The 18392-nt window shown below is 41.1% G+C and overlaps 1 protein-coding gene across 8 annotated transcripts; it reads left to right on the top strand.

Annotated features, from left to right (window-relative positions):
- Nucleotides 1–353: 353 nt before the first annotated feature.
- Nucleotides 354–17411, top strand: LOC109929558 (torsin-1A-like). Of its 8 annotated transcripts, XM_048613465.1 has the most exons (7): nt 814–857; nt 1127–1172; nt 3396–3564; nt 6575–6840; nt 9036–9211; nt 10278–10405; nt 14158–17028. In XM_048613465.1, the coding sequence occupies exons 3-7, from the start codon at nt 3441–3443 to the stop codon at nt 14397–14399; spliced, it is 936 nt and encodes a 311-aa protein (XP_048469422.1). In that variant the 5' UTR covers nt 814–857; nt 1127–1172; nt 3396–3440; the 3' UTR covers nt 14400–17028. The 8 variants fall into 8 exon arrangements, with proteins under 8 accessions (XP_048469423.1, XP_048469429.1, XP_048469422.1 ...); XM_048613466.1 differs by lacking the exons at nt 814–857; nt 3396–3564 and adding an exon at nt 354–371; XM_048613472.1 differs by lacking the exons at nt 814–857; nt 3396–3564; nt 14158–17028 and adding exons at nt 354–371; nt 11310–13096.
- Nucleotides 17412–18392: the final 981 nt, after the last annotated feature.

The raw sequence follows: 18392 nt of genomic DNA, 5'->3' as shown, positions 1-18392 counted from the left end.
GACTAGTATAGTTTCGGATTATGTTCAGCATGGACTGGTTGGACCGAACGGTCTGTTTCCGTGCTGTATAACTATGACTCCATAGCTTGTCAGGGAGTTGAGAGACAGGTGATCAGAGGTTCAAGTCCCACCTGCTCTAGAGGTGTGTCGTAACATCTCTGAACCAGTTGATTAGAAATATCCACAATAGACTCATTAACACAGATTGCCATTGGGGAAGTCAGAATCGATGATCTTATTGATTTATTTGAAGAGGTAACAGAGTTAAGAACATTATTAGTTTGAGTTGGGTATGTCTGTTCTTCAGATTCCCTCCACAGATGCTGCCACACCAGCTGAATTACATCAGCATTCTCATGAGTTTGTCTAAGGTTAATGCATCATGTTTAGATTTGGAGTGGAGGGTGGAATGATGGGGGTGGCATGGTGGCTCAGTGGCTCAGTGGTTAGCACTGCTGCCTCACAGCACCAGGGACCCAGGTTCAATACCAGTCTCGGGTGACTGTCTGTGTGGAATTTGCATGTTCTCCCCATGCCTGCCTGGGTTTCATAGTCCAAAGGTGTGCAGGCTAGGTGGATTGGCCATGGGAAATGCAGGGTTGGGGGGGTCTGGGTGGAATGCTCTTTGGAGGGTCAGTGTGGACCCAATGGGCTGAACAGCCTGCTTCCACACTGTAGGGATTCTATAACGAGGAAGATGAGGTAGGGGAATGAGGGGAGGGATTAAGGAAACTGGGAGGCTGAGGGGTGATGAAAGATTCAAATGGATGAGGAAATAGCGAGTAGGGGCGGTGGAGGGTAGTGAGACTGGGTGGGTTGAAAGTGAGTTGGGATTTGGAAGAGGTGTTGATGGAGAGGTGAGAGGATTAAGGGGTTGTGGAGGGTAAGGGGCTTGGGGGAGTGAACAGGTAGTGTATTGGGCAGAGAGAGTTGGGGTATGAGGGAGGATGTGAAGATAGTAGAATGGGGAATGAGAGAGAGACTTGGTTAGGGGTTAAGGACTGTGAGGGTGCGGGGGGGAGCTGGGATCTTTTCTCTCCCCTGTCCACGGGTAAACTGGTGAGAGGAAAGTCCAACCGGTTTGCTGATCAGGAAGTGAAATGTAACTTTCGTTTTCTCTTTCCAGAGCCATGGCTGAATGCGTCTTACAGGCGGACATCGCACGGGTCTGAGTGAGTTTTGTTTGTTCGGGGTGTTTTTTGACCTGGCAATGAGAACCAACCGCGGGGCCAGAAGTTTGAGAAAGTTCATTCAGAAAGTGTTAAACTCGTTCACTCTGTCCGGCTTCGAATCTTTTAGATGAGCTTTGCAAAAGGCTGAACCTCAGGGCGGACAGACCTGAAACGAGCAGAATTAAAGGTAACACTTTGAATTCTTATAACAAAAGTCCAAATGTATCATGGACTTTTATGTATAGTACCATCTTTTGGCATATAAGCATGATGGAAGACTTGCATTTACATAGCGCCTTCCAGGAAGTTTCGAAATACAATCACCTACAGGAGACTATAAAGCAGCTTGCGCACATAGGGAGGGGAGAGGCCTAGTGATATTATAGCTTAAACTATTGATTCAGGAATTTGGCGAATGTTCTGGACACCTGAGTTCAAATCCCACCATGGCAGATGGTGGAATCTGAATTCAATCTGGAATTAAGAGTCTAATGATGACCATGAATCCATTACTAATTGTTGAGGGGAAAACCCCATCTCATTCACTCATGTCCTTTAGGAAAGGAAATCTGCCATCCTTACCTTGTCCTGGCCTACATATGACCCCAGACCTACAACAATGTGGTTGACGCTTACCTGCTCTCTGGGCAACTAGGGATAGGCAGTAAATGCTACCATAGTCAGAGATGCCCACATCCTTTGAATAAAAAAAGCAAGATCCCACATAAAGTACTGACCAGATTAGTTTGCATTACATGCTGACCCACCGTACTGTTCGGTATTTGTAAAATCTTCCTTACTATCCTGTTTTAACGCCATCACCATGATAACTTATGTTCTCTCTACCTTAATTAGTTTGTAAGTTTTGGATTATTTGTTACTTTGTTTAGACCCTCAGCATGTTATTCCAGCTGTTTGGTTTGTCTCCAGCACCACCTTATTTTAAATTTTTTGGAATTATCTTTCTGCCTCAATTAATTGGCTTATAGATCATTTGCTCCATTTCCTATTCAGCTGTTGACACTTTATTCATACCACCTGACAATTTTGATCATCTGCAGAGACTTATTATTCAACACTCCACACACACCACTTGTATAATCTTTTGATCTCTATGCCCATTGATCTCTATGCCCATTGATCTCTCTGCCCATTGATCTCTCTGCCTATAAATTCTTTGCACATGTGCATTTCTTCACTTCACGTGACAACGGGGCAGCACTTTGAAAGCCGGAGGGATAGTGTTCCCTATTGCGTTCCCTTACCTGGCAAAACCTCAACCAATCAGAGTTCATTTGCGAACCAATCAGCATGCAATTTTTAAAACAGTATTAGTTGTTATACCGTTGGAAATTTGGTATTCTTGCATCTGTCCTGATGAGTGCAAGGAAAAAAAGCTTTGACAACATGTCTGTGTTTTTCAGGAATTTAAAAGGTCAAGGGGTGATTTTGATCAATGTTTTCAATATTTGGAGGGGAGCAGACAAATTACAAATTATTTTCGCTGGTTTGGGAGTCTAGGAATAGAAAGCGTTGTCTAAATATGACAGTTTGATTTCCTGAGCAATGAATTTAAGAAATACTTCTTTCCACAAAGGAGAATCAGTCAAGAACTTTGTACTCAACTCGCAGAAGTGTGACTTGAATCCACAACTTCTGACTGAGACATGAGTCTCATTCACCAAACCATAGATAGTACATACAGAAGATAACACTGATAAAAGCTATTGGGAGGTGGTGGCATAGTGGTAATTTCACTAGACCAGTAACCCAGGACCCCAGGCTAATGCTCTAGGGTCATGGGTTAGAATCCTAGCATGGCAGATGGTGAAATTTGAATTCAATCTTTTTAAAAATTTGGAATTAAAAGCAAGTCTAACGGCACCCATGTCACCATTGCCCATTATCATCAAAACCCAAAAAGACTGCGGATACTGTAAATCAGAAACAAGAACAGAAATTGCTGAGCTTTTCCAGCAATTTCTGATTTTGTTTCTGATCATGAAAATCCATTTGGTTCACAACATCTTTTAGGGAAGGAGATCTGCCATCCTTACCTGGCCTGTATACATGTGACTCTAAAGCAATGTCATTGGCTCTAAACTGCCCTCTGGGCAATAAATGCTGGGCAAGCCAGTAATGCCCACATCCCAAGAACCAAGAAAACTTAAGTTTATTAAGGTCGTGACTAAACTTCTCAAAACTGTCTTATTTGTTTTTCAGTCATTCAGATGAAAATAGAACGTAGCAGGAGCAAACCTACAAGATATGGCAAGCCAGCATGTCCTCTTGTTTATTATAAGTGTCATAGCAGGTTATCTACTGAAAGTTTACATTAATTCCAAAAGCTGCGAGTACTGTGATAAGAATTGGATAGCACTGGATGTAAAAGGTCAATCTTTTGTATTTAAGTACTGATGACTTAAATTGCTTTCTAACTGTATGTTTTACTCTGGGATTGCTGTGTTATCTCTCAGTGGCATTCCATTATAACATGATTAAATGTACTGCAGATTTGCTTGTAGAGTTGGCAACTTTGGCTGCTTTGTGTTTTGGTATCAAATTTTACACTCCTCTGAAGCACCTTGGGACATTTGACTTTGTTAGAAGTGTGACAGAAGGTGCTAAAGGCAACTATTGTTACATACGCAAATCTATATACTCTTCCCTCAGACCAAAATTCACATTTGAAGTTGCTACATCAGGCACATCTAGCTACAATTCAAGCTTTGAGAATTACCTGAGAAACAGGTGCCTGAGTTTGCTGACCCCACTGTACTTTGTTTAATACCAGTGTATTCTTCGTAGAATTGTAAAATGTTTATGGAACAGAAAGAGGCTACTTAGCCCATCTTGTCTGTGAGGCTGAATGACAAGACGTACAGCCTAATCGCATTTCCCAGCATTTTTCCTTGGATGTTATGGGACTTCAGGTTCAAGTCTAGACACCTTTGAAAGATCCAAGGGTTTCTGCCTTGACTCAATTTTCAGACATTGAGTTTCAGACTCCTGCCACCATCTGGGTGAAAACCTTCACCTCATCTCCTCACTAATCTACCAATCACTTTAAATTAAATGTCCCCTTTTCACTGATCTTCTTACTTTGCTAAACAAGTATTTCCCATTCACTGTATCCAGGCACCTCTCAGTTTTGTACATCTCAATCAGATTTCCCCACAGCCTCCTCTCTATACAGGAACAACACCAGCCTATCCAGTCTTTCTTCATACAGGTGGCGGGGTGGGGGGCGGGGGGCGCGGTTCTCCTATAATGCATGTCGCAGTAATGTGAATTGACTGACGTGATTGACAAATAGGGGAACGGTATTTGTAAAACGCGAACTATGGTCTCGCTGAGAGTGTTGTGTTCAAGGAGCTGTAATGTCGCGTGATCGTTGTCAATGGATTAATCCATAGCCATTGGAATGTAATTAGCAACAGTTTAAGTTGTGGCACTGTTGGTAGCAGTCTAGACATTCAAGACAAATGGTTGTAGATCAGGGCTTCCCAAAGTGGAGGTCAGGACCTGAAGTAGGGTCATAAGCTGACATTTTGGGATTAAGAGCTCCAAGGTATCAATGGTGATCATGGATTTCTGACCAAGTTATAACAATGCTTCATCTCAGACAGATCATAGTAACAGTACAGTGGGATCTTGATCAGATGGGCCAATGGGCTGAGGAGTGGCAGATGGAGTTTAATTTAGATAAATGTGAGGTGCTGCATTTTGGAAAGGCAAATCAGGGCAGGACTTATACACTTAATTGGGGAGTGTTGCTGAACCACGAGACCTTGGAGTGCAGGTTCATAGTTCCTTGAAAGTGGAGTCACAGGTAGATAGGATTGTGAAGAAGGCATTTAAGTGTGCTTGCCTTTATTGGACAGTGCATTGAGTATAGGAGTTATGATGTCATGTTGTGGCAATACAAGATATTGGTTAGGCCACTTTTGGTATACTATGTGTAATTCTGGTCACCCTGCTACAGGAAGGATGTTGTGAAACTTGAAAGTGTTCAGAAAAGATTTACAACAATGTTGCCAGGGTTGGAGGGTTTGAGCTATAGGGAGAGGCTGAATAGGCTGGGGCTATTTTTCCCTGGAGCGTCAGAGGCTGAGGGGTGACCTTTTAGAGGTTTATAAAATCATGAGGGGCATGGACAGGGTAAATAGACAAGGTCTTTTGCTTGGGTTGGGGAAGTCAAAAACTAGAGGACATAGGTTTAAGGTGAGAGGGGAAAGATTTAAAAGGAACCTAAGGGGCAACTTCTTTATGCAGAGGGTGGTGAGTGTATGGAATGAGCTGCCAGAGGAAGTGGTGGAAGCTGGTACAATTATAACATTTCAAAGGCATCTGGATGCGTATATGAATAGGAACGGTTTAGATGGATATGGGCCAAATGCTGGCAAATGGGACTAAATTAATTTAGGATATCTGGTTGGCATGGACGAGTTGGACCGAAGGATCTGTTTTCATGCTGTATATCTCTGTGACTCGATGACTGTAACTGCACTTCTTGGTCTCTCATTTCTCAGAGAGGTTGCAAAATGGGATAATGGGATAAATGCAAAATTTCAAAAGTCAAAATGGGATCACAGTGGGAAAAAGTTTGGGAAGCACAGTATGTAGATTGAAATCTGACTCCAGAAACCTGGCGAGAGAAATCTAGGCTGAAGTCCTAAATGCAGTACTGAGGGGATGCTATGCCCTCAAAGATGCCATCTTGCAAATACGGGACATTAAATCAAGGCCAGCTTGTCCTCTCAGGTGGACGTGAAACATTCCATGGCATGATTTTGAAGTAAAGAGGGGAGCTTTCCCCTGAGTCCTCAACTAACACCACTTACCCCTTAATTATACAATCGTAGAATCCCCTACAGTGTGGAAGCAGGCCATTTGGCTCATCGAGTCCCCACCAAACAGTATCCCACCCCCTACCCTATCCCTGTAACCCTGCACTTCCCGTGGCTAATGCACCCAGCCTGCACATCCCTGGATGCTACAGACAATTTAGCATGGCCAATCCACCTAACCTGCGCATCTTTGGACTGTGGGAGGAAACCGGAGCACCCGGGGGAAATCTACGCAGACATGGGGAGAAAGTTGCCCGAAGGTGCAATTGAACCTCAGTGCCTGGTGCTGTGAGGCAGCAGTGCTAACCAATGAGCCACTGTGCCGCCCAATCAACAGCACTTAAAAATATAGATGATCAGAACAGTTTCACATTACAGCGTGTGAGAGTTTGCTGCTTCCAAAGTGGCTGCCTATGTTAAAATAGCACATTTACTTCAAAATGGCTTTGTTGGCTGTAATGCACTCAGGGCAACCAGGGATCATGTAAATGCTATATGAATGTAATTTTTTCCTTTTTTAACGTGCCTGTTTTTTGCTACTCTTTAATGTAGGTTTAGAGAAGGATTTCACAGACAAACTGTTTGGACAGCACATCGCAAGCGAAGTGATCATCAAAGCACTTAAAGGTTCTTTAAGTAACCCTGATCCCAAGAAACCCCTGACCATATCTCTACATGGTAACAGCGGCACTGGCAAGAACTTTATTAGTCGTCTAGTAGCCCAGAACCTTTATAGAAAAGGATTATACAGCGCGTACATCCATGTATTTGTGTCAACTCTCCATTTTCCTCATGTTCAGTTCATTGACCAGTATCAGGTAATCCCTGCATTATTATTATTGATAATAAGAATTTAATAATAAATGTGTAGTATTATTAACACATGGGTACATCAAAATCCTGATTTCTGTTTAGTTTATAATGCTGCGTTAATCTCAAGTTTGTTGTGTTTCCTTTTATCATGGGACCTCGAGAACAATCACTAATTGTTGATTAATTGTTTCTTCGCTATTGTTGGGTCAAAATTCTGGAGCTCCCTCTCCAAAGCTCTCTAAACATAGGAAAAGCAAAGTCACAAGATGTAGGAATTGGAGTAGACAGTTTAGCCCCTCAAGCCTGCCCTGCCATTCATGGTCAAGATCATGGCTTATCTGCCTGAGGCCTAAATTTCTCTTTTGTGGAGCTCATCATAGTCCTCAACTCTCTGATATTTCAGTGACCCAGACTCCACAACTCTCTGGGACAGAGAATTCAAGGCATTCACTACCATCTAAGAGAAGAAATTCCTTTGCAATTCAGTTTTAAATGAGTGTCCCCTTATTCTCTATCCGTGTACCCTAGTTTGAGATATCCCCACAAGCAGAAACATCTCCTCAACATCTATTCTGTCACGCGCCCCCAGAATCTTGCATGTTTCATAAGATCATCCCTCATTTTTCTGAACGCTAATGAATAAAGGCCTAATCTCTTTATCCCTTCATGATAAGTGAACTCCTGCATTGCAAAAATCAGCCTGGTCAATCTGTTTTAAGCTGTCTCCAATGTCAATACACCCTTTCTGAAATACGGGCTCAAAAACTGTATGGTCGTCCAGGTTCAGCCTCACCAACATCGTGTACAGTTGTAACACAATTTTCCTTTTTTAACTCCAAACCTATAGCTTAATTACTTGCTACACCTGCACGCTAACCTTTTGTGTTTCATGCATAATTATACCCAGGCTGGAGTTTCTCTCCACTTAAATAATAGTCTGCCTTTGATTCTTCCTACAAAATGCATGACTTCACACTTGCCTACATTAAACTCAATCTGCCAAGTTTTGCCCACTTACTCAACCTATCTAAACCTCTTTCCAGATTCTTTTATGTCCTTATCACAATCAGTCCTCTCACCTACTTTTCTATTGTCAGAAAATGTGTATGTTATTCTCTGTTCCCTTCTCCAAGTCATCAACATAGATTGTAAATATTTGAGGTTCTAGGAATGATACTTGTGGCACTCCACTAGTTATATCTTGATCTTTAACCTGAACTCCACTTTCTCGGACCATCTCCATAGCCATTGATTCCCTTCAGGTCCAAAAATTTGTTGACTTTCTGCCTTGAATATATTCAACGACAAACGTGGGAAGGCAGTGGCACAGTGATAATGTCACCAGATTAGTAATCCAGAGTTTCAGATGAATGTTTTGGCGAATAAAGTGAAGTAAGGCAGATGCTGGAGATTTGAAATTGAAACAGAAAGTGCTGGAGAAACTCCAGCAAATTTGACAGCAACTGTGGAGAGAGAAACAGAGTTAATGTTTTGAGTCTGATATGACTCTTCTTTGGTTCCAAAGGGAAGTCTTTTTATTTACTCTGTTTCTATCTTCACAAATGCTGCCAGACATGCTGAGTTTCTGCAGCACTTTCTGTTTTTACTATTAGTGTTCTGGGAATGTTGGTTTGAATCCTACCATGGAAGGTGGTGAAACTGAAGCTCAGTAAAAAAAATTGGAATAAAATGTTAGTTTAATATCGACCATATAACCATCGTTCATTGTCATGAAAACCTATCTGGTCCACTAATGACCTTAAGAGAAGGAAATCTGCTATACTTACCTGGTCACGCCTGCATGTGACTCCAAACCCACAGCAATGTAGTTAACTCTTAAATGCCCTCTGAAATGGTTAGCATGCCAGCGTTCAAAAGATAAATGCTAGCCCAGCCAGCAACACCTACATGCAGTGAACAAATAAATAAGAAATTCACGCTGTGCAGTACAAAAATTCTAAAGATCACAACTCTTCCAGTGATATTTTTCATGTCAGTCCTAAAGGGCTGACCTCATCCTGAGACTAAGCTCCCTAACCAGAAGGAAAGCATTCTCCCAACAGTGATTATTATTAATTATTTAAATTTATTTTTAAAGGAACTAATGACATCAAATAAGTGAATGGAGGATTTTTTTTTGCTTAAGATGTAGAGGTGAAGCAGGCATCCTAAGATGGGGCACCTTTTTTTCATTCTGCAGAATAATTTACGGATGTGGATTCGTGGAAATGTTTCACTCTGTGCCCGATCAATGTTTATCTTTGATGAAATGGACAAAATGCATCCAGGCCTCATCAATGCAATCAAACCTTTCCTGGACTATAGCAGTGATGTTGACAAAGTAGATTACCGAAAAGCAATATTCATATTCTTGAGGTAAGGATTAGGATGGAAAAAATTGGGTAAGGTTCCTACTTGTGATTATTAACCTTTTACTTGGGTGAAGAGTTGTGATATTTCTGAGAAGGTGACACCATAGGACAATTCTCTAACCTTTCAACCAACTCTAACCAATGGGATTGGGTGCAGTACTGGTTTTATACTGTGGCTTAACTTCCTATCGAAGTCACTTGAGAGCAATGTTGAGCAGGGGTAAAGCTGATATTCCATCCAATCCGTTGGATTCCTGCCCTGTGAGCTAGGCTAAAATTGTCCATTGTAAATAGGTTCCACCATGAAATTAAATGTAAACATTTTGCAATGAAGCAGAAGAAACCCTGAATGACTTTAAAAGTGCCTCTTCCTGCCAAAGTTATAGAGTTATACAGCACAGAAACAGATGCTTCGGTCCAACTTATCCATGGCAACCAAATATCCTAAGTTAATCTCGTCCCATTTGCCAGCATTTGGCCCATATCCCTCTCAATCCTTCCTATTCATGTACCCATCTAGGTGCCTTTTAAATGTAGTAATTGTACCAACCTCCATCACTTCCTCTGGCAGCTCATTCCATACATGCACCACCCTCTGCATGGGAAAAGTTGCCCCTTAGGTCCCTTTTAAATCTTTCCCCTCTCACTTTAAACTTATCCACTCTCGTTTTGGACTCCCCTACCCTTGGGGGATGACCTTGGCTATTCACCCATTGAATTTTGTTGATCCTACACAACAGAAACCAACCATTCAGCCCAATTGGTCAATAACAGTATTTATACTCCATAAGAGATTCCTCCTGTCCTGGTCAATGACAATATTTATACTCCATAAGAGATTCCTCCCATCCCTCCCATTCTTCCTCATCTAAACTTATTAGCATAGTTTTCTCTGACACACGTATCTATCTTCCTCCAAATTTTGTCTACACTATTTGTCTGAACCACTCCATGGGGTAACAAGTCCCACATGTTTACTCCTTGTTGACTTTCTTGAATTCCCTTTTGGAGTGATGTCTTCCTTTTGGGGATGACCAATGACACTTGATTGTGTTTTTTTAATCTGAAAGCAATACTGGTGGCGACAAGATAAGTGAATTTACCTTAAATGTTTTGATGAATGGAAAGGCAAGGGAGAGCATTACACTGAGTCAGCTGGAAGAGGAACTCTCCTCGACAGTCTTCAACAACAGCAACAGTAAGTACGCGTTACTCACAATGGGGGAATAAAGTAATGCATAAAAATTGCAAATGGCAAAATATATTTTGCCTGTTTCACATTTCCTCCCCACCACAGCTCCATTCTTGAACAACTGTCTACATTGTTATGATCCCAGCTGGTGAACAATGTTTCCAGATCCCAGAATTAAACCTAGCTTGATAGAACATTGTTTTTTATTTTAGTTTATGTGGTGGTCAGTCACTGAAATAAAGGCACATGAAGCTGTAGAGTTTCTTTAACAACATAAATTTATAGCAAAAATGGTGAAAATAAAGACTAGATAGAGAGTCTAGTTACAGAAATGTTTGAACACCCAGCAAAACAAAGTTTCAAGCTCTTTCCCAACACCATCACTTGACATTGATTCGAATCCAGAGAAATTATAATTCCATATCATTCTCCCCACTTTCTCTCTTGTGAACAGTTTCTCTCCTGTAAACTCAACAGTATAAACATTTTATATGTTATCACTACAGGGAAGATGCAGTTTTCTTAAGGCTTTTGCTTTCTTAACAATGAAATATTTAGTTCACTGTCCAAATGACCTCTTGGCATTTTTTAAAAATTACTTTCACATGACAAACCAAAGTCCATCTGCCTCTATTTTTTAAAAATTCAAACGCTGAAAATGATAATATATTCGTTTATCACACATGGATGAGGAACTTTAGTTATATTGAATAGAATGGTGAAGTTAGGACTGCACCCTTTGCAGAAGATGAAGAGATTCAACAGAGCTACTCAAAATTATGAGAATGTTGCGTAGAGTGGAAGGAACTATTTGTGTTGATCAAAGGGTCAAGGGCAGAGGGCACCCAATTTTAAAATGATTAGCAAAAGATGCAAAGGTGACATGAGAAAACCCTTTTGTTTTAACTAGCAGATGGTTAAGATCTGGAATGCACTGCCTAAGATTGTGATGAAGACAGATTCAGGCATGGCTTTCAAAACAGAAGTGGATAATTTTCTGACGAGAAAAACATTGCATGGCTACATGGAAAAGACTGGCACGTTGAGTTGCTTTTAAAGAGAACCAACATTTTTTCCATTACATTTTCAAAGGATGGCAAGGCCAGCATGTGTAACCCATGGTGTATACCAGGGATTGAATGGTTGCTTTCTGTACTGTAATCATTTAATGATTCTATGTTAAAAATTGAAAGGAACACAAAAAGAAAAAGTTAAAGCCAATGTGCTCAAGAACTCATTTAACAAAAATGGCTCAAAGAGTTAGTACCATATCGTCTCTTTGCTGTTATTTCATCAAATTCAACACAGACAGATTAGACAAACCAAGGTTGTTTTCCCTGGAATTTAGAAGTTCATTGGGAGATTTGAACAATATTAGCAAAATATTAAAGGGGAAAGGGTGGATTCAGAGATTCTATTTCCACTAGTTGGAGATTCTGTGAGAAACAGGCATAGCCCAACAATGAAAGCCAGGGCTTTTGTGGTGAAATTAAGAAACACTTCTACGTGCAAAGGTTGGTAAAGGTTTTGGATTCTCATCCACAAATAGCACTTGTTGCATTATAAATTGTTAATGTTACCTCTAAGATTGATTGATGCTTGTTAGCTAAGGGAATTAAGGATATTGGGCAAAGATGGGAATGTGGAGCTAGGTTGCAGTTGGGCAATGCTATTATTGGATGGTAGGTTGGAGGAACTGATTGTCATCCTGCTGTCCTTTAGCAGGTGAAGGTTCCCCATCTCTGTTAGAGTTTTGACCATGCCTCAGTCTGCCAGCATCTTGTACTTCTGTGCTGAAAGCTTTGATGCACCTTGTTCAGCAATGCAGTGGAAGATGCGCTCTGGAAAATATTTAAACTTTTAAATCTGTGCCAAGCACAGCAGCTTTGAGAAATGCCAGCCACTTCAAGATCATTTCCTTAAGCTTGTAAAATTTATAAAATAAGCCTTTTTTTCAGCCAGTGCTCGTGGATGTATTGAAACTTAAATGACAGGTGAGCCATAAGTGCAATGTTTGAGTCTACTGTGATCCAGCAAGTTGACTTATGACCAGCTGAACGATAATGGTCATATCTAAACTTGGTTTCAATCTCTAGTTCGATAACAAGAATCAGGGTTGTATTGGGGTGATTGAGGGATTCTCTACAACTGATTTGTGTGTGCGTTGTAGTCTTTGGGAATAAGCATGATGTTTGGTCATGGCAAGATCCTGAACATGGAGTTTATTAACACAGGGAGGCTGCTGTGCTACAACAACCACATGGTTCTGGTTCACCAGGAAACTCTCTCCCACTCTCACTGCCCATCAGAGGCATATTGAAAGGATTTGTAGGACATGTTTGACTGTGTTATGAAACACCTTCCATGGCTATTAAGTCCTGGTTGGGAGAAAGCCAGAGTGTTTGGGTCAGAGTTGGGGATGCATCACAAGACCTCGACTAGTCTCTTGCCAAAGGGCAAAACATCTCTTGTGCTTCTTATTTCTGGTCATGAACCTATGACTCCTTCTGAATCTGCTCATATGTAATGATGGGAAAGGTTGCTAACATTAAGTGCCAAAAGGCTAGCTCAGAGGTTAGGAATCTAGGGTTATCTAAGGTCATCTAAGGGGAGGCCGTGGCCTAGTGGTATTATTGTTAGACTATTAATCCAAATACAAAATGATATTCTGGGAACCTGGGTTCAAATCCCACCACAGCAGATTGTAGCATTTGAATTCAATAGAAGATCTGGAATTTAGGGCCTAATGATGACCGTGAAACCATTGCTGAATGTCAGGAAAAACCCACCTAAGTTTGCCTTTACAAATGTCCTTTAGGGAAGGAAATCTGCCATCCTTAACCGGTCCGGCCTACATGTGACTCCAGACCCACAGCAAATGTGACTGACTCTTAACTGCCCTCTGGGCAATTAGGGATGGACAAAAAATGCTGGCGTAGCCAGCGACGCCCTCATCCTGTGAATGAATTTAGAATAAAACTCATCCCCTGACTCCCCAAAGCCTGTCCACAATGCACAAGTCAGGAATGCAATGGAATACTCTCCACTTGCTTGGATGAGTGCAGCTCCAACAGTACTGAGGAAGCATGACACTATCCAAGACAAAGCAGCCCGCTTGACTAGCACCACATTCACAAACATTTAGTCACTCCACCATCGACACTCAGTAGCAGCAGTATGTACCATCTACAAGATGTACTGCATAAATTCATCAAGGCTCCTTCAACAGCACCTTCCAGACCTACAACCACTTCCATCTAGAAGGCCAAGGGTGGCAGATGCAATAGAGCACCACCACCTGAAAGTATCCCTCCAAGCCACTCACCATTCTGACCTGAAAATATACCACAGTCCTTTCAGTATCGCTGGGTCAAAATCCTGAAATCCCCTCCCTAATGGCACAGTGGGTGTACCTACACAATACAAACTCCAGCGGCTCAAGAAGACAACCTAACACCACTTTTCAAAAGGAACTGGGGATGGGCAGTAAACGCTGGCCCAGCCAGTGATGCACACATCCTGGAAGTGACCAAATAATTTTTTAACAAGCCTCAAGTGGCCAATGACCACTAACATAATGAGTTGGGGGTTGGTGGCGGGGGGGAGCAATGAACATCAGAGTCATGTCTGCAGGAGAGAAATTAGCACTGAAAGGAGAGTACTCAATTTTTTTCATTCTGAAAATCATAAAAAAGAGAATTATTAATATTTAAAAATAAAATATTTAATATTTAAAAATAAAAATATTTCCCTTGTAGGTGGTTTCTGGCAGACTGACCTTATCCAACACAACTTGATTGATCATTTCATTCCCTTCCTACCCCTGGAGTTCAAACATGTTGAGTCCTGCGTGAGAGCGGAAATCGCGTCCAGGGGTAAAAAGATCAATGAGAGCATTGTCACCACAATTGCAAGCAGTATGGTCTACTACCCAGAAGAGAAGCTGCTGTCACAAAAAGGCTGTAAGACTGTAGCCTCCAAAGTGAACCTGTATTTCTAAGTTGGAGAACCTACAGAAGGAAACTTTTACATATCTCCTTGGCGTATGCAGAATCCCTGGGACTGATTGATGATGCACTTATTCACGGATGATTCTTTTAACTGAATTACCCATGACTAGACTGTTGTTCCTGCTGGTCTCCATTTCTGCCACTTAGGTAATCTGGTGTCATGGTACATGTTTGTCTGTATCGTGCCATCCTCATACATCCACAGTAGCACATCTAACCACCATCTGTGTCACCTGTTATCCAACTAGACCTGGAACAAAAACACAAATTGCTGGAAAAGTTCAGCAGATCTGGCAGTAACTGTGGAGAGAAATCAGAGTTAATGTTTCGGGTCAAGTGACACTTCCTCAGAACTGGGATGAGCCCTCTTTCTGCTGCCACCACTTTGCCTCCTGGAAAAGACATGAACAATGGCTGAAATACTGACATCTTTTTCTGCGTGTCACTTTTCAGAGTTATTTTTGCTCTTGCCATTTCAAGCAACTCTTCATTTGCCTTTTGGATAGTATGTGAAATTTGCAGCAGATGTCTTAATGTCCACACTTTTAAAAACCTCCATTTTTTTCTCGCAGATCTTTACTTATCGTCTAGGCTTCTGATATGTGCAGGAAAGGATATACAATGCAGCATCTATATAAAAAAAATGGGTTATTGACGAGTGCCTGAGTGGTGTTAAACACATAATCTTGTACATTTTAAAGAATTAGTGATCGTGATATTGGAATAAGATGTAATTTGCAAGTGACATTAGATAGAGTTGAATCCAAGCACTTGAAACTTATTTTACTTGCAAAGGTAAATTATGCATGAAATGTGAGTGAAATGATTAAGATCAGTATTCCCCAAACCTTTTTGCACTGTGACACCATTTCAAAATCTGAAAATTGTTAAGACCCCTCAGTGAGTACTGTGAGAGTGAATTGCAGGTTGCTTTGAGAGACCTGTTAGAGGGGGCAAAGTCAGAAGTCGCACAACACCAGGTTATAGTCCAATAGGTTCATCAGGTGAAGTCACCTGACAAAGGAGCAGCGCTCCAAAGGCTTGTGATTTCAAATAAACCTGTTGGGCTATAACCTGGTGTCATGTGACATCTGACTTTGCCCAACCCAGTCCAACACTGGCACCTCCACATCACGTTAGAGAAGAAGCAAAGCTCTTATAACTTGGTTGGAGTTCCACTGTAGCCATTGCACTTTGGATCCCAAAATTTCAACTCGTGACCACTTGGGGTCCCGACTGCACATTGAAAAGTTTAAGATAGTTTACACCTTATTTTTTTCATCCTAAGATCCATACGAAGCAGTGCTGTAAATATTTTTATAACCTGCAACAGCCATTCCCAAGTGCGATGGATAATGATGATTTCACCGCAATATCTAATTGCTGTAACATACTCCAAGGAGAAGAAAAATCTCTTTGCGTAGAGAGTTGTGAAAATATGGATTGCATTGCTGCTGTAAGGCCATAGATGCATCATCAATTGGGTTGTTTAAGGAGAAGGTATAACTATATCCTTGGGAGACAGGGGTACTCGGACACAGGACATAGCAATCTGGGATTAAAGAGAATTGAAGCATTGAACATAAATGAGACAGTAGGCTTAATGGTTCCAAAAAACATTCTAACATAAAAGCAAAATACTACAGAAGCTGGCAATCTGATATAAATACAGAAAATGCTGGAGAATCTCAGTAGGTCCAGCAACGTCTGTGGGGAGAAAAACAGAGTTAATGTTTAGATCCAATGATTCTTCTTCAGAACCAAAAGAAAACTTCCAGACATATTGATTTGACATTTCAATTTGTGAATTTGTGCTCATGACAGAAAAATAGTGGGGCTGTATTTTTCTCTGTCTATGAACAGTTTATGACTAAAACTTCGCAGTTTAACCTGACTTAGGTTGAGTTGGTACTTAAGAGTTGTGTCATGTAGCACAAACCTGAGTGGACTAGTTCAGGGTATTTTAATACAGTTTTATTTGATTCCACCAAATGCTTTGTAGATTTAAGTGGAACATCAGTTTTGGGAAGTGGTTGTCTTGCATTCTTAGTTTGGAAATGGCAGTGTGTGGATGTACTTGGCCCTCACAGGATGCCTTCACCTGAAAGTCAGGTATGCACCTGTACGAATGAGGCATTAAACTCCTGTTTCCCTGGATTCACACTGTCAGCTTCGTGCTGCATGATTGGTTTTTGCACTATGTGTCTTCATCTACGAACATCAAGGTTTATTGAAGATCCCTCAAACCAATCTAATGGATAGGATTCTGACCAGAAAGAGCAGTGTTTTGGCTCTGAGTCAGAGAGTTGTGGGTTCAAACCCCAATTCAGACAATTGAGCACATTAACCATGCTGACATTTCCTTGCAGTACTGAGGGAGTTGCTGCACTGTAGGAGCTGCTGTTTTCCAACCTGCTCTCTCAGGTGGCCTCAGGATAGAAGATTCGATTGCACTATTTGAAGAAAAATGGGGCAATCTGGCACTGATCTGACCATTATTTCTCCCTCAAACCTGTATTAAACCACGAAATTCTGGTTATTGACCTTATTGCTGTTTGTGAATTGCAAATGCGATTGTACTTAGCAGTATTCTGTGAATAAAATTAATTTAAAAGTTTCTTTTCTGAGCATAGATGACAGCCATACCAACTTCCTGCTGGACACAGCCACTGGTAAAAAGTGGACATTTTTCATCCTTATTTTGTTCGTTGCAGAGATGTAATGCTCCCTTTTTACTACCACTGACCCCAGAAGTTGTCATCATGATCTGGACATGAAAGACTGATGGAAGCAGATTCAATAATAACTTTCAAAAAGGAACTGGATAAAGATCTGAAAGAGGAAAACTTGCATTTGGGGAAATGGGGAGAGGGATCAACTAAAATTGCTCTTAAAAAAGAACCCGCATGGGCTCAATGGAGTGAATGGCCTTCTTCTATGCTGTAACCATTCTATCTTTCCGTAGTTCTCTAAGATGGGAGCATACAAAATAGGAGCAGAAGTAGACCATTCAGCTCTTTGAGCCTGCTCCACCATTCAGTAAGATCATGGCTGATCAGTTTGTGTTTTAAATTCCACATTCCCACCTTCCCACATACAGTCCCCTTGTCCCATAACCTTTGATTACTAAGACTAACAAAACTCTATCAACCTTCACCTTAGGAATATTCACTAATCTTACTTCCGCCATCTTCTGAGGCAGATGTTTCTAAAATTACAAAACCTTCAAAGAGAAAAAAAACTCATGTCTGTCCCAAAAAAGAGAGTCAACTAAGTTTAAAACAGCACCCTCAAGTTCTGGGCTGACCAAGAGGAGGAAACATACTTTCCACATCCAACTTGCTAAGACCATCCAGTATCTTTTACACTTCAATCAAGTCACAATTCACTTTCTAAACTCCATGGAAACAAGTCCAGCCCGTCCAATCTTTCCTTACAACCCAACCCACTCACTCCTAGTATCAATCTAATAAACATCCTCAGAACCGCCTCCAACATATTTACATCCTTCCCTAAACTAGGAGACCAAATCCACACAGTATTTGAGATATGATCTCACCAATGCCCTGTACAACTGAAGTATAACCTCCTGACTTGTGCTCAATGCCTCTCATAATAAAGGATAGTATCCCAGCAGCCTTCTGTATTATATACTGTACCTGCTTACAAACTTCGTGACTCTTGAACCAGAACACTTAAATCCCTCTGCACCTCAAAATTCTGCAGTCATTCATATTTTAAGTAATATTCTGGGTTTTTTTTATTCTTCCTGCCAAAGTGAAGAACTTCTCATTCTCCTACATCACACCCCATGCACAAGATTTTTGCCTATTCACTCAACCTATTTAATTACTTATGTAAACTCCTTATGTCTCCTTCACACAAATCTTCTCACTAATCTTTGTGTTGTTTGCAAAGGTAACTTTCATGCCTTCACTCCACTCATCATAAGTCATTGATGTAAATTATAAAACATTGAGGCC

The sequence above is a fragment of the Rhincodon typus genome, chromosome 28, assembly GCF_021869965.1.
Source record: "Rhincodon typus isolate 14 chromosome 28, sRhiTyp1.1, whole genome shotgun sequence".
Classification (NCBI taxonomy): domain Eukaryota; kingdom Metazoa; phylum Chordata; class Chondrichthyes; order Orectolobiformes; family Rhincodontidae; genus Rhincodon; species Rhincodon typus.
This window is presented reverse-complemented; position numbering and strand designations above follow the sequence as displayed.

Bases quoted from the DNA above. Each gene is read 5' to 3' on its own strand.
- LOC109929558 (XM_048613465.1), top strand. From the start codon at position 3,441: ATGGCAAGCCAGCATGTCCTCTTGTTTATTATAAGTGTCATAGCAGGT. The intron at 6,841-9,035 runs GTAATCCCTGCA...TTCATTCTGCAG, and splicing joins AGTTCATTGACCAGTATCAG to AATAATTTACGGATGTGGAT. The intron at 10,406-14,157 runs GTAAGTACGCGT...TTTCCCTTGTAG, and splicing joins AGTCTTCAACAACAGCAACA to GTGGTTTCTGGCAGACTGAC.